The following is a 23,523-nucleotide window of genomic DNA, read 5'->3' as shown; positions in this document are numbered from 1 at the left end:
TGAAGGATGTCGCTGCCACCTTGGGGTTGGGAGGGGGGGCCTCAGCACTGCTGCCCCTGACCCTGAGAGCCGGAGTAGCAGCATCCCAAGGAAACGTGAATGTGAAAAGCCAACTGAGGACAGGGCAGAATTCACCCTGGCTGGAAGGAGGAAGCGCTTGCATCAGGAAGTCTTTGGCTTGAGGAGGACCTGAAACAAAGGCTGGGCCCAGGACGGGCTTCCGGGGAAAAGTTTCTGATTAGTGTGGGAGCAGGATGGCCACGGTGGGCGAGGCCAGGGTCCAGGGAGAGAAGAGGGTAGGCATGCCCTATGGCTGGGATGGTCAAATGTTTGCTGCTTCCAATCCAGGCTGGGCTTCCCATGCTGTCTTCCCCACCTCCAGGTCCCGTTGGTTGGGGCTTGGGGTATGGAGGGAAGGGGCATTCCTTTGTTAGGGAAACGGAAGCATAGGAGAGCCAGGGTGATGCTGTTTTAAAATCAACTCCATCTTAAAGTTGGCAAGGCGCATTCCTTCCCAATCACAACCCATGATCACAAGATATTCACAGCTAAGGAAGCCACTTAATAATACCTGCAAGGACAAACTCCTATGACAGCAAAATGTCCAGATGTTTCCATGTTACATAACAACATGTGCTTTTAAAATAATCATAGTCATGCTTTGGTGTACTTACACATTAAAATGCCAAGGATAACTTTCTTTAAATCAACAAAGTCATGGATTTTGTCACACTGTCAGTCCACCCACACAGAAATAGCTTAGCTTTTACATAAACAAGACTCATCTATAAGAAGAGTTTAAAACAAAGACAATGTGTTCCTCCTCTTGCTTTCTGAGAACACCATTCTCTGTAACTGAGTAGCTTTCAATAAACTATCTGTTCTCAATGCACTTTGCGACTCGCCTTGAATTCCATCTTGTGTGAGGCCTAAGAACCCTTTTTTAAGGTTTGAATCCTGACTCCTTTTCTGGCAACATCTTCCTAGCGACCATGAAGGAAGCATAAGACGAGACCCTATGCAAGAGAAATTCAGTCTGCAGCACCAATTGGCCACTTCTGGTAAGTGAGGTCCATCTTGGTGTACTATGTGAGGCTTAGGCAAGGACACTTGCCTAGAAACTCAGGCTAGAGGCCTGGCCCATGGAGTCAGAGGCCCAACTCACAGGGTTGGAGGCCCTGGGGTATAATACTCAAATTAGAGGCCCAAAGACCCATGGGGTTAGAGCCCCTGGGGTATATTTGGAAAAATGGAAATAGCTTTGCAAGATATTTGCTATGAACTAATCCACATTGTCCCCTTTGCCAGGTATGGGAATGCTGTAATTCTCATCGTTTCCCAGCTTGTTACCTTTGCTTTACTGCAGCCTTATAACAGCTCTGTATGGCCAGCCCAGAAGTTTGCTACTTTCACTTTCCATGCTTGCCTCTGATTATTGCTTCTAAAGCTCTCTTATCTATTTCTCCCTTTTCTTTTCTGCCTGCTTTAAATCTGCTGTTATTAAGCTGCTGGTATTGAGATAAGACTCACTGTTTATGTATTACTAATTCAAGGCTACTTGGAGATTTTATTTTTCTTACACAGTTCAGTCAGTTCTAGATGAAATGGAAACATTAGAAGCTCATTTGACACTGAAGGAAAAAAAGTGGAAAAGGCTTTTTTAAAATTTAATTTCATTTATTCTTTTATTTATTCTTTATTTCTCTTTTTTTTTAGACAGGGTCTTGCTTTGTCACCCAGGCTGGAATGCAGTGGCACAATCACAGCTCACTGCAGCCTCAACCTCCTGGGCTCAGGTGATCCTCCTACCTCAGCCTCCCAAGTAGTCAGGACCACAGGTGCACACTACCACACCCAGCTAATTTTTTAAATTTTTTATAGAGACAGAGTCTCACTATGTTCCCCATACTGCTCTCAAATTCCTGGTCTCAAGAGATCCACTCGCCTCAGTCTCCCAAAGTGCTGGGATTACAGGCAGGAGCCATCATGCCCAGCCAGGCTTTAAAAAAAAAATCTTTAAATCTTTTGTTAAATCTTTTTTTTCTTAACTTCCATAAAGACCACTTTACCCAAAATTTTGGTCCACAGCTTTCCTTAGATTACTCATCAGATGTCTGGGTTATTTCCAATTAAGAAAAGTTTATGATATGGGAAAACATGTTTCTAAAATTATAGAATGGTTTTATCTATAAAATGCTAACATCTGACAAACAGCTCAGGATTTATTGCTTTTTCCAGTTTTGGATTCACAGACTGGTGAGTGCCCTTCCCTTTGTTGTCACTTTTCAGCCTAGCCTTCTGAGCCCCAGGAGACACAGGGACACTCATGTTCATTTATATTCTCAGGGCCCAGGGGTTGGAGCCCCCCACTCAGAGCTGTTGGATCCTTTGGGCTATGTCTGCTAGGAAGCCTGGAGTTGTGGGATCCTTCTGGTCAGCTGCCACCCTGTTGTGCGGCATTTTTCTGCTGTTAGGGGCCCAGGGTTGCAGTGTCACCCTGATGGATAAACTGTTTGAGGCTCAGACGGATATTTTCCAGCACCTACTGCTTCTTGATCCCTTTGCCCCTTTTGTTGACTACATATTTGCTGTCTGTGCCTCAGTAGTGACACATGTCGCCCTATGCTGACATGCTTTGAAGTTTACACTTAGCATTTTCCTTCCAGTCTTGATGATTTTTGCTCCTTAGGTTGTTTCATTTGGCGTCTCTCTGGGTGATATTAGAGGCCAAAAGCCTGCCAAGATCGAGTGTTACTGAGAAAAAAAAATTTGTCTGATTCAGAAGTTATCTGAAGGTCAATTCAAATTATGAACTTGAAAATGTTTACTTATGAAACAAGGTAGAAAGGGACCAGTAGGTAGGGAAGAGAGAGAGATGTAAAGAAAGTTATAAATATGAAGATGCATTTACGGTAAGAAAGGTTATAAAGAAAAGAGAATAATTTTATACGAAAAAGAGTCTTATATGGTAAATTTTTGTCCTAAAGTAAAATGACTGATTGCTTAGCAAAGAGGGAAGTTCAGGACAAGTCAGAGAGTCCAAGCATATCGTAGATGGTCTATGTAAATCATGAAGGGGAATTTATAAAAGGGATTTTGTATGTGATTAGTTATAAAAATTATTTATAATAATCAGTCTAAAAATTGGTCCTTTACATCAAAACAAGGTTTTCTTAAGACATTGATATGCTCTTTAAATAAATTATAGAAAATCTTACCTTTAATTTTATAACCTGTTTCTTTTTAAAACTTCTCAGAATCACATCTTAGAAGTTCAACTGTTGCTGTGCTGTTGAAAAAAACAGCTTTCAGCTGTTTCTCCCTTTGAGAATGCTTGAGATAATAACTCTCTCCTTTAACTTTTGTGTCAGTTTTCTATAACCGACACAATTTTTTGTGAGAAAGTTTTCTATAACTTTCTCCCCACTCTGGTTCTAACTGTCGTTATGGCCAAGTGCTAAAATATTGCATCTTGGAGGTCTAGAAAAGCAATGTTTTCCTCTAGTATAACTGCATTCTGTACACTGGCTTTTCTTGATACGTCTAAATTTTCAATGCAATCAGAAAACTTCTCATGCTGTTCCTAGAAATCATGTATTCCCCTGCTATATTCATAGCCTTGAAAACAGTCTTCCTGTGTCTGATTAAATTCAAGCAGTTTTTTCATCAAGTTTGACTTCCTGGTTATCTAAATGAGCTTCAAATAAGTAAAAGTAGTCACACTGCAGTAGGGCTTTTTTGCTTTTTTTAATAGATGACTTAAAACACTGAGATTTTACATATGATCAAGATAATTTCTATGCTGTCTTTATTAGGTTTTTGATTGCTAAAGAAACTGAGATTTTAAAAGGGTTAAGGTTTTTACATCCATGTAACCTTCTGTATTGCCTTTAAAGTATTTTGATGATCACTTTAGGTAAATGAGTAACTGCTATTTTACCATGACCTGTGCTTCTGTTTTGATCAAATGTTTTGAGCCTTTTAAAATCTTTAACAAACGTCTTCAAAATCAAAATCCTAAATTAAGTCTCTGACTTAGTCATATTGCTGGGGCTTATTAAAGCCATAAAAATTAAGCACTGCAAGGTTGTAAGTCTTTACAGCTTCCAGTCAAACCATGAACTCCAGGATCACCACCTCCAGCCTGATAATTACACATACTGGAAGAACAGCAATTAAAGGACTCACTCTATCCCTCTCAAAAGCATCCTTATCAGGTGCTATTAACTAATCCTTGTGTTGTTAAGTTACAGGGCTTTGACTTCTGGGTCCAATATCTCATCTAAAGAAGGCACTGACTGCCAGGCACAGTGGTTCATGCCTATAATCCTATCACTTTGGGAGGCTGAGGCAGACAGATCGCTTGAGGCCATGAGTTTGAGACCAGCCTGGCCAACGTGGTGAAACCCTATCTCTACTAAAAACACAAAAATCAGCCAGGTGTGGTGGTATGTGCACATCTGTAATCCCAGCTGCTTGGGTGGCTGAGACATGAGAATTGCTTAAAGCTGGTAGGTGGAGGTTGCAGTGAGCCAGGATTGCACCACTGCACTCCAGCCTGGGTGACAGAGTGAGATCCTGTCCCAAAAATGAAGAAGGCACTGACTCCTGCCAGTATCTGACACCAAACTCAAGTTGACCAAAGTCTCATCTTTAGACCTGGACAAAAGTAACAATCAAAATAAACTGCTTTCATAAGACACAGAGGCAGTCCTGTATTCAAAAACATTAAGACTTATTTAATAATTTTGCCTTTATCTGAAATAATATAATTTATTCTATGCCTTGATACTAAGTAATTTAAATGCTTAGCTACCTGTGAACTTTCTTTCCTGTCACTCTCAAAACTAGGCAGGGCTTATGACCTTTTGTTTAAAATGTTTTTAATGCCTTATGTTTTGTTTTACCTCTAAAATTTGAAAGTATTCAATTCTTCCATGCCCAGGAACTATCACATGAGATTGTAAGGGCCAGTTTTGAGGAATAAAATTAGTTCTGACCCTCCAAATCAAGGACAGGCACACAGATCCCTAAACAGCTAAACATAATGCTTGAGTTTGTATAGCTAATTGCCACAAGCCAAGATTATAGTAGCTCTTGCATAGAATTTATAAATAAGCCAATTTTATACCTTTCCTTCTGGCTTTTGATTTTTGGCTCTTATGTTGCTTAAAGAGGCTTTAAGGTTAATGAGTGCCTGCTCACCTCCATTCCCATCTGGCCTAGAACATTTGATTGGCTATAAGTCTTTTGACTCTAAGTTCCTTGACCATAAGGGTTCCACCAAGGGAGGTAATGGACCAGGGCAAGCAGCACACCACCCCAGCATTGATATGGGACACAATAAAAGCTTAGCCTTCAATACTGCCTCTGGCACCTTGACAAAGCGGGATACCATAAACTAAACTAATAAATAAATAAATATCCTAAGCCACCCAACAGAATGGACCTCTCTCTTGGCAAAAGGAAATAATAAGTTTTTAAAAATCCTGAAAAACTGGTTCTGGCCATGATGGGAAGAGGGGCTGGGGGGTCAAACACACCTTGCTGTACAATTCTCCCTCTTGGAATTCAGGCACAACCGACCAGCATTAACATTAAAACAGAGATCATAAGACTGATAGAATAGAAACTTTATGGAAAGAAGATATCAAATTATAAACAGGATCTAAGACCATGCCTGGCACGGATTAAGTCTCCACCTTAAGGTGAACAGAGTCATATGTTACATGCATGTTTGTTCAGTATACATGTGTCAGGACCATCTTCATAAATATTCTCTCCTGTTCGACCAGGAGATTTCATGCTATTGAAACCTTGGAAGGAGGAATCCCCTGCAGATCAGCTTTCCCCAAAATAGAAAGAACCCTACCATGTAGTTCCAGGCACTCCTACTACAGTTAAACTTAAGGGATTACATAGTTGGGTACATTTATCCCAAGTTAAATCTGTCTCTCATGAAGTCCCACAGGCATCTGGTGCAGGGATCACCATTCCAGAATACTCCTGTGAGCCAATAGTGGATCTATGGCTTCTCTTCCAGAAAAAGCCATCCAATGGATAAGTGATGCTCTGAAAATAAGACCACTGGTTTTAATGTTGAGCTTGCTGTATTATAGAGTTGGAGCATATCTGTTTGCAGAATGGGTACAAACTTTGTCAACCTCGGGCTTACTCTGGCATATCCAATCAGCTAATTTAAGTACAGAAAATAAGTACCCTCCTTTTCCCAAAAGGACACACGTCACTCTTTCTTCCCTTCCTCCACTGAAACCAAGAAATTCCTTCTTCAGTTAATCCCAAATAACTTAATAGCATCCCTACCTTAGGCTATACCATACATGATGGAATCAGTTGGTTGACAGGTATCCAAATTCAGGTATCAAGCAAAGTACTCTTATGCCTTGGAAGGCATAATGGTTATGAGGACTAGGCTCTGATTTTTTTTCTTGTCCAAATTCCTACCTAAGGGGTTTGGGGGGTCATGCCCTACAAACCATAAATTCTCCTCAGATGGGTTTTATTTAACCCTACATATTGTGACTTACTTTCCAACCTGACTCTGGCATAATGTTATGAGACAAGGAAGAAAATTAAAATATTTTACCCTAAAACATGTTTCTTTGCTATATTTTGAAATGGTCCTGCAAAGCTGTCCTTTGTGGGGACAAATGTGCATCTGTAAAGAATCTCTATTAACATAGCTACATCTTTTTCTTCCAGGCCCTCCCAATCCTGAAGAGTTTAAGTAAGAGTCTAGCACCTTTTTAAAGGTCTAAATAGGAAATATTTGTCATCTATTGTCTCTGAGGGCAGCTACTATGAGACTTCAAAAGAACCTTGGTCTCCACTATCTTTTATCTTAAGCTAAACATTTCCTTTCTATTGATCCCAGGTCTTTAGACAAACTCAACCAATTGTCAGCCAGAAAATGTTTAAGTTCACCTATAGCCTGGAAGCCTCTCCTTCTGCTTTGAGTTGTCCCGCCTTTCTGAACTAAATCAATGTACTTCTTAAATGTATTTGATTGATGTCTCATGCCTCCCTAAAATGTATAAAATCAAGCTGCACCCCAACCACCTTGGGCACATGTTCTCAGGACCTCCTGAGGGCTGTGTCACAAGCCATGGTCACTCATATTTGGCTCAGAATAAGTCTCTTCAAATATTTTACAGAATTTGACTCTTCGTCAACAGTAACCACCCCCAAATCAACATCTATAATATCGGATGGTTGCCAACCCAACAATGCAATCAGACTCTCCTTTCAATTGACCAAATGTGGATGGTATGGCAAAATGAATCTTTATGGTTAGGTGACTATCCTTCCCCTTGGGAATGATTATGGGCACATGGGTCTCATAGTTGGCCATATTCACCTTACAATTGGGCTGGATGATGCACTTGGGGTCATCCCTACCTTCTAGGATGTACCCTTACACATCTAGATTCCCTCTCCACCAGCTGGGAAGTAGTCAAGGTCTGTGATAGGCAACAGAAACAAAATTTTTGGTGGTTATATCCTGTGGCCTTATTCTGTCTTTAAGCAGCATCTATAGACATTGAATTGCAAGTGGGAGCCCCAGCAAAACATACTGCTGTGGCTTTCAACGACACTTATCTGATGATCACCCTTCTGACAGAAGAAATGTCCTGAATAAGACAAATGTCTTCACAAAGCCATATGGCTTTAAATATTTTAACAGCAGCCCCGGGGAAATATGTACATTGATCAAGACTGAATGCTGTGTCTATATTCCTGGTCACTCTCATAATGTATCTCAGGCCATGAACTCCCTAGAGACTCATACCTCAGCAATTGACTCCCTGTCATAACAGCACAGTTTGGCCAGCTCCCCAGCACTTGGAAGGCATTCCTTTTTAGCATGCTTCATGTTGTCACACTTATTGCTATTGGTTATTGTGCTTTTTACTTCTGTTGCACTTATCGCATGGGATTACGGAGATAAAATAGTCCAGCAGCTTATCCGCCCCTACACTTACTAAACCAAATCACTGGGATGTCATTCAAGTGAAGAGTTTCCCCGGCTCCCTAGAAGGTTCTCTGCAAACTCTTATGAGAGAACTCTCTCCCAAAGGTCAACAATGTCCACTGTCAGCAGGAAGTAGTTACAGAAAAATGGCCTTCACCTTTCATCTCCCCTTAAGATTAAGGGTTCTCTCTTAAGTAGAGGGGGGATTATGTTTGGGAAACAGGAGCATAGGAGAGCTAGGGTGACACCATTTTAAAATCAACTCTATCTTAAAACTAGCAAGACACATTCCTTGCTAATCACAGCCCACAGTCATAAGATGTTTATGGCGAAGGAAGCTGCTCAATAACGCCTGCAAGAGTAAACTCTTACGACAGCAAAATGCCCAGATGTTCCAATATCACATAACAATTTATGCTTTCAAAACAATTACTGTCATGATCTGATGTACTTACTAAAATGCCAAGGATAACTTTCTTTAAGTCAACGGTGATGGATTTTGTCACACTGTCAGTCCATCTGCACATAGACATAACTTAGCTTTTACATAGATAAGACCCCTACATTAGAAGAGTTTAAAACAAAGACAGTGAGTTCTTCCTTTTGCTTTCTGAGGACACCCTTCTCTGTAGCTGAGTAGCTTTCAATAAACTAACTCCTCAGTGCACTCTGCAACTCGCCTTGAATTCTTTCCTGTGCAAGATCCACGAAACTCTATCTTGGGGTCTGGATGGAGACTCCTTTTCTTTTCTTTTTCTTTTTTTTTTTTTTTGAGACTGGGTCTTGCTGGAGTGTGGAGTGCAGTGGTGCCATCTTGGCTCACCGAAACCTCCGCCTCCCAGACTCAAGCGATTCTCATGCCTCCGCCTCCTGAGTAGCTAGGATTACAGGTATGCACCACCTCGCTCGGCAAATTTTTGTATTTTAGTAGAGACAAGGTTTCGCTCTGTTGGCCAGGCCGATCTCCAACTCCTGGCCTCATGGGATCGGCTTGCTTTGGCCTCCCAAAGTGCTTATATTACAGGCATGAGCCACTGCATGCAGCCACTATGCCCAATTTCAAGAGGGAAGGCCCTGGGAGGAGGAGAGACCTGGAAGTCTTGGAGAGCACTAGGGATTTGGATTTACACTTACATGTTGATACTCTCCAGAAAACTTGGAAGGATGAGTACGTTTTTGAGAAAGAGGCAGCAGGGAGAACCAAGAAGCAATAAGAAAGGTCACAGGTCACATCTAAGACCACCGTGATGTGAAAGAGGAACCCCTGGTTATGGGGTCCCTGCCATGTGATACTGACAGGTGCCATCTCATTCAATCTTCACAATGACTTTGAGGGGTGCATATTTAATCCCCCATTGTACTGAGGAGAAAACTAAGGCTCAGCAACTTGCCCAAGGTTCCCAGCCAGTAACTGGTTGAGCAAAGAAAATGCTGGATGGAACTGTATCAGTCTTGCTATCTAACAGACCACCTCTAAAATTTAGTGGCTTAAAACATTTATTTCTCACATCTCTGCAGGCCAACTGGACTTTGCTTCTGGTCTGCACCAGTTTGGCTGGGCTAGATAGATGGTCTAGGATGGCCTCACTCACAAATCTGGTGGATGGTTTAGTATCAGCTGGGATGACAGGATGACTTGGCCAAGTGTGTCTCATCATCCCTCAGGCTAGCCAGGACTCATTCACGTGGTGGTCTCAGGGTCCCAGATGCAGCAAGAGAGCAAGCCCCAGAGCATAAGCCCTTTTCAAGCCTCTGCTTGAAAATGTCCCATTGGCCAAAGCAAGTCACATGGCCCAAGTCAGCATTAAGGGAGTGGAGAAGTGAACTTTGCCTCTTAATAGGGAGAACTGCAGAGTCACATTGCAAAGGAGCATGCTTACAGGGGTGGGTAGCATCTGTGGTCAGTTTTGCAATCCTACCACAAAAACAAACCCTGTTGTCCAACAATAGGGAATTGGTTAAGAAAATCCCAGCAACACCCCAATGGAGGCTTTCAGCTTATGCCACCTTGAAACATGCACGTACAGAACAATATTCTGCACAGGAAAATAGTTCCATAATATACTGTTAAGTAGGGAAAGCAGGCTATATAATTACATGTACGATTTCACTGCCATCAGATTGGAACAAAGGTAAAGCATGACCATCTCAAGGGGTGGCAGGGGTGCAGAGCGATGGAGACCCCTGCACCCTACTGGAATTAACTCAACAGAAAGACTTGGAGCACAATTTGGCAACTGCCTCAGGCTGGCAGCACATATATTCCATGACTCAGGAGGAGCATGCCTGGATGAGTTCCCCAGAGGAGCCCTTGCTTGTAAGCACAAGTATTCCCATATAAGATGGTAATAGCAGTATTGTCAGGAATAACAAGATAACTGAATTAATTTAAATATCCGTCTGCCAAAAACTGGATAAAGAGTGTTAAAATTATATAATGCAATGCTGCACAGCAGTGAAAAGGAAATGTCCTTGGTCACAAGATCTATAAGTGTCATTTATATCACTCTGGAAAATATAATATAAGCAGGACATCGCATTCAGTATAATAGCATATACTTAAGTTTTGAGAACACAAAAATATTATACATTATTTATATACCTAGATATGAACGTATGGGTAGGGAGGGAGAGAAAATGAGACCAAGAAGGAGTTATAAGGAATACTGACATTACCTGTAATATTTCATTGTTTTAACAATCGAAGACAAATATGCAAAATGTTAACATATGCCCACTTGGAGTGATGACTATATGGGGGTGTATTATGTTATTCTGTGCACTTGCTTGATTTTTTTTTTTTTTGAGACATAGTTTCCCTCTGTCTCCCAGGCTAGCATGCAATGGCATGATCGCAGCTCACTGCAACCTCCAACTCCTGGGCTCAAGCAATTCTCATGTCTCAGTCTTCTGAGTCGCTGGGATTATAGGCGTGTACCACAAAGCCTGGCTAATTTTGTATTTTTAGTAGAGATAAGGTTGCACCATGTTAGCCAGGCTGGTCTTGAACTCCCAGCTTCAATAGATCCACCTGCCTTGGCCTCCCAAAGTGCTGGGATTACAGGCATGAGCCACCGCACCTGGCCAACATAAATTCCAATTGGAAGTCAGGAGGTTTCAGTATTTTTTTTTTTTTAAGAGACAGGGTTTTGCCATGTTGGCCAGAATGGTCTGGAACTCCTGAGCTCAAGTGATCCTCCCACCTCGGCCTCCCAAAGTGCTGGGATTCCAAGCATGAGCCACTGTGCCCGGCTCTAAATTTTTTTCCAAAAGAAAAATCCAAAATAAGTAAAAGAAAATAAAAAATAGTTGAGACAATATTCCTTTGTTTGTTGATTTTTTTTTTTTTTTTTTGCTAGAAATTCTACCAAAAAAATATGCATCTATATGCAGAGGAAAATTATTTGGGGGAAAAACTCCAAAATGTTAGCTATGGTTTTTGCCTCTGGCTGGTGAGAGCACAGGCAACATTTATTTTCACTTTCTTGCCAGTATGTATTTTCTGGCTTTTCTATGAGGGTCATGTTGTGCTTGTTTAATGAAAACAAAACACAAAGGGGCCTGTTGGTTTTCTGGGTCACAGGGTTCTCTGGGTCTTTATGGGGTCCCAGGTTCCAAAATAGATCTGCCCTCTGACCTGGCAGGCTTATTCTTCATATCCTGGAGGGAGTGCCAGATGTGGGTTCAGAGGCAACCGAGCTCCCCGGGCCTGAGAAAGAACAGGCATGGCTGGTGGCCCAGACTGGGCACAGCCAAGAGAATGCATGTCCTCCGCCCTCATCCCCTCAGCCTCCGAGGAGGCAGAGCCAGGACACTCTCATGGTTCAGGGGGGAAACTGAGGCTAAGGAAGATACCCCAGGAAGTAGTAACAGCGTTACTAACAGAAGCAGCAGCTATGTCCCAGGCCAGTCTTGCTCGGACTGGGTGCTGCTGATACACTGGGTGACTTGGGACAAATCCAGCGCATTTCTGGGCCAATTTCTCCAGCAGCCCTGATGGAAATTATCCTGCTTCCTCCTGCACCTTTAGCTCCCACAGTTTCTGAAGGACATTTTTATGCAAAGAGATGCTGGGTCTTTCCAATAATCACAAAGATAATAATAACAACTACCAACTATCAAGCACTTACATGCTAAACACTTAAATGGCATTTTATCATCCGACCCTCCCATGGCCAATTGTATTTTCTAAAAATGGCCATAACAGGCCGGGCCCGATGGCTCACACCTGTAACCCCAGCACTTTGGGAGGCCGAGGCAGGTGGATCACTTGAGGTCAGGAGTTCAAGACCAGCCTAGCCAATGTGGTGAAACCCTGTCCATACTAAAAATACAAAAATTAGCCAGACTTGGTGGCATGTGCCTGTAATCCCAACTACTCGGGAGGCTGAGGCAGGGGGATTGCTTGAACCCAGGAGGCAGAGGTTACAGTGAGCTGAGATCACACCACTGCACTCCAGCCTGGGCAACAGAGGGAGACTCTTTCTCAAAAATAAATAAATAAATAAAAATTTAAAAATAAACAAAATAAACAAATAAAAATGTCCACAACACTATCCGCCATCCTACACCTTCTTCTGAAACCTTGATCCTCCTCATCAAGAGGTAGAGTCTGTTCTTCCTCCCCTGGAACTTGAGTAGGACTTTGTGGCTGCTTCTGTGACCAGATACAGAGGACTTGGCCCTGCATGACCCATGAGGCTAGGTCATAAAGATCACCTACCTTCTGCCCAACTCTCTCTCCTGAGATGCTTGCTCTGGGAAGCAGCCACCATACTGTGAGGAAGCCCTAGCCACATGAAGAGGCCATATGCAGTTGTCCTTGCTGAGTGCCCCACCTGAGGTTTCAGATATGTGAGTGGATGAGTTTCAGATGCAAACCCCAGCCTGCAAGTTGCTGCAGCTGACACGGAATGGAGCACAGTTGAGCTTTTCCCAGGGAACTTGGCCATAATTGCAGATTTGTGAGTAAAGTAGATGTTGCCACTGCTTTAAACCACTAGATGTGGGGATACTTCCTTACACAGTACCAGTAACTGGAAGACCCCACCATCACCACCTTCCCGGTGAAGGATTATTTTCCCCATGTTATAGATGAGGAAACTGAGCCTCATCTACGGCAGGGAAGTCAAGATTGAGCACCAGGAATGTGGGGCTCTTAACAGCTAGGCCTGGGTCACAGGGTGACCTCAAAACCCACCCTAGGCCCCTTGTAATCCATCAATTCTGTTGCGGCTCTGGGTTTGGGTTGGTAGAAAATGGAGGCAGGGCAGTCAACAAACAGACTGTTGTCTTGGGTGGAAAGGCTCACGGGGACACCATGATGTTTGCTGCACAAGATTCACCACCAGACCTTCTGAGGACACACAGACTATTCCCTGGGATTGTCAATGGCCCCAGAGCTTCCCACCAGGCTCTTGCCATGTTGCCATCACTAGCTCTGGGAGATGCCCAGACAGTGCCCTCAGGGGCATGAGCAGCACAGGACCAGAGGCCTGGGGTCTGTTTCAGCTGCCCCACGTGCAACCCTCAATGATCACCCAGGGTGTTGAAATGCAAGGAGTTGCCAAGGGAGGGACTGGCAGAAGGGCTGGATTGTGGGAACAACCCAGGAGTGACCCTCTCCCCAGAGTGGGAGATTCAGACTGGGGACAATCTTCTTCTTTTGGATCCAGATACTTGAGGACCCCAAACTAGCAAGTGGTCCTCCAGGAATGACCCTGTTTTCCCACCCTTCACTCCCAGGAGCAGTAAGGTCTGTTCCTCCAGGAAAATAGATTCCAGCATGTAACACTGGGCAAGTGGCCTCCCTCTCTGAGTATCAGTTTCCTCATGAGTGAAATGCAAAGTAAGGGTTCATGGCATCTCTAATTACTCCAAGGGTCCATCAGCTCTGAGCGGGAGGTGGTTCACTTGGTGGGTGGTAGGGATGGAGAGACAGGGTGCAGGCAGGCAGGTGCTTTATGCCCACCAACTCCACCCGCCTCTTGATCATTCTACTCCAGGTTTCCTTGAGAGTCGCTGTACCCCACCCTCAGTCCCTTCGGATCCTGTGAGGTTGACCTGCTCCAAGGCTCCAGGCCTGGACACAGGACCCAGCCTGACCATCCACAGTAGCTCATCCCTCTGGCTATAATAATTGGTTCAGGAATGACTGTACGGCTCAAGCTGGAACTTTTCCAAGAACTATTAGGAAAGAGGCACTCTTGAAAGAGGTTACTGAGTTGAAAGATTGGAGCTGCTGTTGCCAGTAGTGGTGGTGATTATGGTGGGAACTCCTATAGAATGAACCCAAAGGAAAATAAAGAAATGAAGGAAAATAAGAGCCTGGAGCTGGAGGAAAAAAAAAAAAATCTAATGTCATTTGAGCACCTGGATCCAGCCATGCCTGAAGCTAGATACTCCTAAAATTTTCAGTTAAATTGGCCAATAAATTCCCTTTTTACCCAAGCTACTTGAACAAAAGCCAAAGTATCCAGGTGGATGTAAGTTTATTCTCCATGCTCTACCTCCATGGTAGCAGCAGACAATGGGAAAATGAACCTGGGTTGGTTTGTTTTTAGGATTTGGAGGCCAGACACTCAGAACAACTCAAACAGAACTTCCTGCTGCCCCTGCTGGAGAGGAAAGGGTGACTGCCTTCCTCTCTGCTTTGGGACTGCAGCTCCTATTCATTCAACATAACACTCATGAGGACCACTGTGACCCTAACGTTAGGACAGGCAACAAACACAGAAACGGAAAGTGTGACAGCAGCCCTGGAAGAGTGTTCAGTCTAGACGGTGACCAAGGCCTACAGACAAGCCTTTCTAATGCAGTATGAGTGCTTTGGTGAGGGACAGGCAGGCAGGGGCCTTTGGGCTCCCAGAGGTAGAAGGCCTACCCCCATTGAAGAGGGAGGGACAGATGCAGAAAGGCTTTCCAGAGGAGGTGATTCCTGAGATAAGATCAAAAGACAGGCAGAAGGAAGCTGGGAGAATACAGGTGGGGGGAAGTTTTTAAGCAGAAGTTCCTGCTAGGAGCATAGACACTGAGGCCTCAGACGGCAGAAAGCATGCGGGGGAGTAAAACCAATTCCAAATGACAAGGTATAAAGTGCCAGGGAAACAATGATGAGAATGGAGGCCACATCCGGCAGGGGCTTGTAAACCACAGAAAGAGTTGCAGTTTAAAACTGAAGAGTTTTAAACAAAGAAGTCGGGGCTGGATTGTGTCTTAGAAAAATCACTCTGGGCTGGGCATGGTGACTCACACCTGCAATCCCAGAACTTTGGGAGGCTGAGGTGGGTGGATCACCTGAGGTCAGGAGTTTGAGACCAGCCTGGGCAACATAGTGAAACACCGTCTCTACTAAAAATAAAAAAATTAGTTGGGCGTGGTGGCGTATGCCTGTAATCCCAGCTACTGGGGAAGTTGAGGCAGGAGAATCACTGGAACCAGGGAGGCAGAGGTTGCAGTGAGCCAAGATCATGCCACTGCACTATAGCCTGGACAACAGAGCAAGACTCTGTCAAAAAAAAGGAAAGAAGGAAAGAAAGAAGAAGGAAAGAAAGAAAGAAAGAAAGAAAGAAAGAAAGAAAGAAAGAAAGAAAGAAGAAAGAAAGAAAGAAAGAAAGAAAGAAAGAAAGAAAGAAAGAAAGAAAGAAAGAAGAAAAGAAAAGAAGAAGGAAGGAAGGAAGGAAAGAAGGAAGGAAGAAAAGGAAGGAAGGAAGGAAGGAAGGAAGGAAGGAAGGAAGGAAGGAAGGAAGGGGAAAGAAAGGAGGGAGGGAGGGAGGGAAGGAAGGAAGGAAGGAAGGAAGGTAGGTCACTCTGGTTGCAATAGCAAAGGTCAATTAACCAGAGTTCACTTCTGAGGCTGTTGTTCTCCCTGCAAGAGAGGAAGCACCCTGGTCTAAGAGAGTGATGGTGGGGTGTCTTAGCCCATTCAGGTTGCTATAACAAAATGCACTAAGCTGGGGGGCTTATAAACAACAGAAACTTATTTCTCACAGTTCTGGAGGCTGGGAAGTCCAAGATCAAGGCACCAGCCAATCTGGTGTCTGGTGAGAGCTCCCTGCTTCATAAATGGTGCTTTCTTACTGCATCCTCACCTAGCAAAAGGGAAGGCCAGCTGTCTAGGACCTGTTTGATAGGAGTGTTAATCTCATTCCCAAGGCAGAGTCCTCATGGGCTATTCACTCCCAAAGGCCCCACCTCCTAATACCATCACCTTGTTGACTAAGTTTCAATAGATCAATTTGGAGGCAGACAAACATTCGTATCATAGCAGGGAGTAATGATGATAGCTGTCATTGGTTGAGCATGTATTATGTGAAAGGCTCTGTGTTAACCTCACTGCAGGAATCAGTCTTTTAGCCACTGTAACATCACTATTTTGACAGAAGAGGAAACTGAGAGACAGGTTAGGCAACTTGGCAAAAGGCACAAAAATGCGGGGTCAGGAAAGCCAAGATTCCAATCCAGATGTGCTGGCTCCAGCATTCTGAGTAGTGAAGAGGTGACAGAGCGGGAAATATCTAAAAGATCATGTTGGAAGAACAGGTCTGATTGGATGGTAAGGTCAGGAGCAGAGTGAGGGATGAGGGAAGCCTCATGTCTCCCAGGCAGGGCCTACTACCTAATTTGTGGACCTCAATGAAGAATGCAAGTGCTGAGTACTTTGTTCCAAATGTATTAAGAATTTCAAGACAGTGCTGGCAGAGTGTAAACCAAGCACGGGGCCCATCAAAGCTTGGGGCCTGGTGTAACTGCCTCATTGGGATTATCAAGCAGCCCAGTCAAGACAATCATAATGATGACCACCATTCACACTGGCCTCCTCTGCACCCAGCACTGTGATAAGCTATCAATCCACATTACCATGCCTCCTCTCACACGGTCAGGATGCTATGACCCCATTTACAGCTGAGGCAACTGGGGCCAAGCAGGGCACGCAGAGCTCAGAGCCTGGGGGAAGGCTCAGGGGAGGCTGGAGGCTGATAACCAGCTGCTTTTCCTTTGCCTGCCAAAGCCCCACACCTGGTATAATGTTCTCAGTCCCCAGATGAGACCCCAGTTCACAGCTGCCCAGAAGCAGCCTGCCCCAATTCAAAACTCTATCGGGATTTGGGAGAACAAAAAGGAAAATACTAAACAGCCAGACTGGCCCCTACTCTGAGGAAACAAGCAAGGAGAGAGGAAAAGCCCAAACAGCTGGCAGAACACAAAGGCAGCCCACGCAGGAGAGGCCCCACCAACTCCTGGGCACCTCCTGCCTGGAGACCATGTCCCCCAGGGACAAATCCCTGCCGTAGAGGGGTTTATGCTCCAGTGGGTTGTGGGAGGGGAGGTGCAATGGGAACTATAACATTGACAACGGAAAATATTTATTTAATGTTCACTCTGTGCCAGCCTTGCTCTAACTCACCTAATTTTCATGCCCTGTGAAGTAGGTGGTATTATTTTCCTCATTCAGGAGGAAATGAACACACAGAGAGGTTAAGTGACTTACTCAAAGTCATACAGCTGGTAGATGGTAGAGCCAGGATTTGAACCCAGAAGCTGAAAACTTCTCCATCCCCATGCTGAGGACTCACACGCATTCCTCCTGCAAGAGATAAGGTTTACCCAGTTTACAGATCAGGGTGTGGAGGCCCGGAGAGGCAAAGCTGCCCACCCTAGGTCTCGTGGCCAGCTGTCGAGGAGTGAGATTTAGGGTTAGCCTCCTGGCACTCCAACCTCCTCTCCCCACTGCCTCCTCTCCACCTCCCCACTCCAGCAGCCCCAGGACAATCTGCCCCAGGACATGTTACAAGCAACCAAGCCAGGGCCATCCTGGGGCATACCACTTTCCCCTGGCCCTGAGGGAGAAGACAGGACAGGAAGCAACTCCCAGCTGGGTTGCTCACTTGCCCCCCTTGAAAGGATTTTCTGTGTCTCTAGAAGCAAAGTGGATTCGCTGGGCCCTCCCCAGCCTCATCCCTCTGCCTCCTCCACTCCCTCTGCTCTCTCTGGGGGTCACTTGTACTCCAAGCACTAACATGGAACCAGAGGGAGGAAGGTGCAGCGGGCAGAGAAGGGGATGGCAGCAGGGCTGAAACTTGAGATCTTAGCCTTGGGGGGCAGGGGATGGGGGTGGAGGGAAAGAGGGAGACCGAGACAGAGACAGGAAGGGAGAGTTAAGTTGCATTTAGTTTTCCAAAGCGGGCAGCATTGGAGCTTGGCGTCTGTGTGTACATGAATGTGTGTGCGTGTCAGCGTGCGTGTGAGTGTGTGCTCGTGAGTGTGTGTGTGAGTGTGTGCACATGTCTGTGTGCTGTTTTCTTCCCTCCCCTCCAGCAGGGAAGCCAGGCCTCACTGGATAATCAGAGGGCTCAGAGGTGAGGCAGGCAGAGCAAGGTTGGTGCACGCTTAGGGTAAGGGCAATGTGCGGCCAACACTGAGGAAGGAAGAAGGGAAGGAGTGAAGAATAGAGGTGAGAGGGTGTTGGGTGGGGGCGGAGGGAGGCAGTGAGAGGAAGCAAGCAGAGCAGCCGTGGTATTCAGAGCAAGTATAAATAGCTGCCTGGACAGAGCTGGGCCAGACAGAGGTTTGTAGCTGCAGCTGCAGGCAAGCCTGGCCACTGTTGGCTGCAGCAGGACATCCCAGGCACAGCCACTGGGGCTCTGAGCAGACACCCCTCGCCATTGCCACATCTTCAGAGGCTCTCCCAGCTAGCCATGCTGCAGGGCAACCTCCTCCTTGTGGTTGCCACCATGTCTGTGGCTCAACAGACAAGGCAGGAGGCCGATAGGGGCTGCGAGACACTTGTAGTCCAGCACGGCCACTGTAGCTACACCTTCTTGCTGCCCAAGTCTGAGCCCTGCCCTCCAGGGCCTGAGGTCTCCAGGGACTCCAACACCATCCAGAGAGAATCACTGGCCAACCCACTGCACCTGGGGAAGTTGCCCACCCAACAGGTGAAACAGCTGGAGCAGGCACTGCAGAACAACACGCAGTGGCTGAAGAAGGTACGGGGCATGGGAGGTTTGCAGGGGGCAGAGGGCGGCTTTGGGGTCTGTCACAATCGGCAGGTGGAGTGTCCATCCCAGAGGCCTTCCCTGAGCATAGAGGGCTGGCTCTGAGCTGCACAAAGAGGGACAGGGATGGGTCTGAGGCCACACAGCAAGATTGGGCAATGTCAGCTGGCAACCTGGCTCTTTAACTGCCATCCCTTCATTCATCCAACAGAAATCCATTCAGCCCTGACCAAGGGCTGAACGGACCAAGCCATCCTGGGTGCTGGGGATACAACAGTATAGTATGTCTCCCTCTGGACTAGTGGGGGAAAGAGGCAATAAGAGATAATCTACTATGTCAGATGGTGAAGCAAAATGAAGAAGGAAGAGGGCAAGTGGTGGCCCTGGGTGGCTGCTTGAGGTCAAATCATTAGAGAGTACGTCTCAGAGGAGGTGACATTTGAACCCAGAGAACAAGGGAAGTGATAGAGTGGGCCAGGCAGGTATTTGAGGGAACGTTCTGCAAAGAGAGCAGCATGTATTTTGACCGTGAGGAGGGAATGCATCCGCAGCGGTGTGTGCCTGGAGAACCGTGGGGTGAAGGCCTGTGTGGCTGGAGCAGAGGAGAGGGAGCAAGGGTGCGGGGAGGTCTGAGAGGTGAGAGCAGGGCAGGTCATGCAGCTGGGGGAGCCACTGGAAGGACTTCAGCTTTTGTTCTGAGTGTCATGGGAGCCACTGAGTGTCAAGGGAGCCACTGAGGGTCAAGGTTGTGAGCAGAGACAGACACCCGTGATTTGATTTGAACAGCATGGACTGTAGGAGGCAGGGTGGAAGGAAGAAGCCCAAAGAGGTGGCCACTGCAGCCATCAGGCGCAAGGTACCGGATGCCTGGAGCAGAACGGGGCTGGGAGGGGGTGTGGCCAGTCAGATTCTGGTGGGTTCTGGAGGTAGAGCCCATCAGCTCTGCTGGTGAATTGGATATGGAGTTGGAGGAAGCAAGTTGCTGAGGACACCACTGTGGTTTTGGCCCAAGACCAGGGCTGCTGTAGAATGCCCTGTCATGCTTTCGTCTTTCAGCAGTGTGAGCACCTACTGTGTGCCCTCGGCGAAGCACTGACTACAGAGGTGTGCAAAGCAGGCTTGGCCCTGGCGGGGCATGAGGGCACAGGAGACATCCTGGGGGGTCTGAGATGGGACTCTTCAGAGTCCCTAAGTGAGAGCTACCAAGGAAAGGGAGAGGGACCCAGGAGATAGTCTGGGCGATGACTGGGGAATGAAGGATGCAAACTAATTCCTGGAGTTTTAGAAGGTATTAAACAGCAGACAAGATTGAGAACCACCTCTGGCTCCAGGTAGGATAGCTGTCCTGGCTGCCTCCCTGGCTCCCTGCTAACACTTGGCCCCCACCTCCTATTCTCCATGCAGCAGACCAAAGAATCCCCATCAAAACCTAAGTTACAACCTCTCCCTCCTCCCAGGGCTACCATGCATCCGAATAAAAGCAAGAACCCTTTCTCCCTGGAGTTCCCTCTCCCAGACTCCTACATGGCTTATCCCAGCCTCCTATCCTCTCCAGTGCCATCTCCTCAGAGGCCCTCCCTGCCCTCCCTGTATAAAATAGCTACCCTCCTTCTTCCACCCTTTATCCCTTCTGCTGGCTTTGTTGTTTCTTTTTTTTTTTCTTAGCACTTATCCCTACCTAATGTTCTTAAAAACATTTCTTTTGGTCTGTGAGCTCCCAGAGGGCAGGCGCCATGTCTCTTTTGCTCACTCCTGGGTTCCCAGGGCCTAGAATAGTGCCTAACACATAGTACGTACTCAATAAATGTCTGTAGCATGAGTGAATGCATGAATGCATAAATGTTCTTCCAATCTCTCAGGTCCCAGGTCTCCATCCTGCTCCACGATGACGCAAAATTGGCATCGATGGGATCCTGAGCCCAAAACTCATGACCTGGATCTCCCCCAACATCTCCCTGAGGGTCCATGGGTGTCTCAACTCCAAAGCTGCCTGAGATGACTCCCTGCTCTTCTCCAAACACCCTCCTCCTGCCTGTCTCTCTCTGTTTAGGGTGACACCACCACCCAGCCACAGGCTGTCTGTGCCCTGGGGGCTTCCTGTGGCTCCCACCTATCCCCCAGGCAGCTGGCTCAGCCCATCCTGTGGCCTAGGCTTCTCTCATGGTCCATCTTTCTGACTGAGGCCTCGTCATCTTTCCCAGGATGCTGTCATCACCTTCCACTGGGCCTCCTACTCCAAGTCTCACCTGTCACTCTCATCCATCTTTGAATCCCCCGGGTGTCGGATGCTTGGGAAACATTGGCTGAGAGCTGATGGCTTGAACTGATGGCTTGCAGGATCAGAAGGTCACCTGGTCCAATGCCTCAGCCTGGGGTGGAATGTCCTTTCCAGGCATCCATTCACCTAGCCTGAAAATTCTGAGCTGGGGGTCAGTCAGGTCACCGTAGAGTGCCGTAGGGCCTAAGATCACTGATATGGGAGTTCAGCTGACCTGGCTGCAGGTACTTCCTTACCAAATGGCTACGGATGAGCAGGTTTCAGTCTCCCTTGGTTCATGTAAACAATAATTTCTCTCTCCCCCCACTGACACTCCTGGTCCCCAGTGGAGAGTGCTTGCTACCTTCTGTGGCTGTGGCTGTGACCTTCCTCTGGTTATTCTCTTGGTCCAGGCATATCTCAGATCTTCTGAAACTCAAAGCCTTTTTTTGGCTTTTTCTCTAACATCTCAGAAAAGTTAAAAAAAAGAGTTTTAAAATACTCTTATCTAATGGCACCATCAGCATCATCGTCACCATCATCACCAATGCCATTAGGGATGAACAAGCTCTCAGCAAGATTCTGTTCATCTAGACAGACACAGGGGAGACCCTTCCTGTTGCGAATCCCAGAGGCCATCATCTGCTCAGCCTGTGCCCCCAACTCCCCTCCTGTTCCCCCAGTGTACAGGTGAGGAAACAGGCCAGAGAGGGAAAGTGACTTGCCAGAGCCATGTAGCAGTGAAAGCCAATCTGGATTCTCACTCCAAACTGCAGGTTCTTTTTCCTGACTCTGGAAGGTGTCAAGGAGGCAAGGGCAGCAAGATCTAGAGAGGATGGGGTGCTCTTGGTGCTCCCTTCTACTGCGGAGTTTCCAAGTCCCCAGATACCCACTCTCTTTTCCTAGCATACGGCTTGCTGTGTCCTACTGCCAGTGCTCATCAGGCATTGCGAGAGCCCCGGCCTCACCCCTTCTCTCTCTCTCCTCTTTCACACTCTCCTCCTCCCCTGCACTCCCCTTCCCTTTCTTCTCCCTGCTCTCCCCCTCCTTCTGCCTCCCTCTCTCTCCTCCTCCTCCCTCCTGAAAAGCCCCTGCCCCAGTGACTCCCATCTGGAGCCAGCTCATGGGGCTGCACATCAGCTCTGGGCTCTGCTCCACCCCCCTCATATGGATGAGAAGCTGCAGGCAGGAATATTGAGGAGGTTGGGGGACAGAGCCAGCCGCAGTGCAGGCATCTCTAGCTGGGCTGGGCAGCTCAGTGGCTAGTCATATGACCTCCTCTGTCCACCATGCCCTCGCTCTAGGACCCAGAGCTGGCCCTTCCCTCTCAGTGCCTCATCCGGAGGCTGGGAGGAGAATGACAGCACCTACTCCTGACCTTTGATGTGGGGTCAAGAGAAGCAGAGCAGGGAAAGCCTCTGCACACAGCAGGTGCTCATTAAGGGCTCCCGTGTGTGACTGCCATTCCCCCAGTTGCCCCAGGTGTCCCACCCAAGAAGTGCCATCCTCTGCCTTCTCTTCATGTCCCCGCAGATGAGGAGAAAGGAAAACCAGGGCCAGACACAAGCCCCAGCCTCCCTGGCCCACCCCCACCACCTGAGGGCAGCACATCTTCCCCAGTCTCTGAGCTCCCAGGGGCAGGGCTGACTCCACCTGGAAACTGCAGGTGAGAACTACTTTCTCACCTTTAGGGAGCAGCCAGCAGCTGCTGGCCTGGGGTCCGTGGCAGCCCTCTCTCTGCCTATCTCCCTGTCTATCTCTGTCTGTCTCTGTCTCTTTCTCCCTCTCTCTCTCTTAAAGACAAGGTCTGGCTCCCTCTACCACGCTGGGGTGCAATGGTACAACCACAGCTCACTGCAGCCTTGAACTCCTCAGCTCAAGCGATCCTCCCGCCTCAGTCTTCCAAGTAGCTGGGATGGCAGACACGAGCCACGGTGGTCAGCCTGTCTCTCTATTTCTGAGTCTCTCTGCCTCTGTGGATCTCTCTTGGGGCGCTCGCAGTGGCCCTGACTCACTGTTGTTAACTCTGTGGGTGTCTCTGTCTCTGATTCTCTCTCCTGGGTGGCTATCAGAGTGTCTCCCTGCATCTTTTCCTGTCTCTTTCTCAGCTCCTCCTTTTCTCACCCCGAGGCCATCCCTCCCACCTCTACCTCCCTGGGTGTCCACACTGAAGACCCAGGGCACAACTGCCAAATGACCAATGCCCACCCTGCAGCTGGCTGCTCAGCCGGGGCCTCTTTCTCTTCCTGCTCTGCACCCAAAGCCGAGCAGAGAGG

The 23,523-nt window shown here is 47.0% G+C and overlaps 1 protein-coding gene across 1 annotated transcript in view; it reads left to right on the top strand.

Moving 5' to 3' along the window:
- The first annotated feature begins 18,552 nt into the window (after positions 1-18,552).
- ANGPT4 (angiopoietin 4) overlaps positions 18,553-23,523 on the top strand; it is a 45,395-nt gene continuing 40,424 nt past the window's right edge. Inside the window, exon 1 of the mRNA XM_055265770.2 lies at positions 18,553-18,981. Coding sequence (XP_055121745.1) covers positions 18,691-18,981 — 291 coding nt within the window. The 5' untranslated portion in view covers positions 18,553-18,690. The remainder of the gene's footprint in view (positions 18,982-23,523) is intronic.

The sequence above is a fragment of the Symphalangus syndactylus genome, chromosome 24, assembly GCF_028878055.3.
Source record: "Symphalangus syndactylus isolate Jambi chromosome 24, NHGRI_mSymSyn1-v2.1_pri, whole genome shotgun sequence".
NCBI lineage: Eukaryota > Metazoa > Chordata > Mammalia > Primates > Hylobatidae > Symphalangus > Symphalangus syndactylus.
The sequence above is the reverse complement of the archived record's forward strand: the minus strand, read 5'-3'. Positions and strand labels throughout refer to the sequence as shown.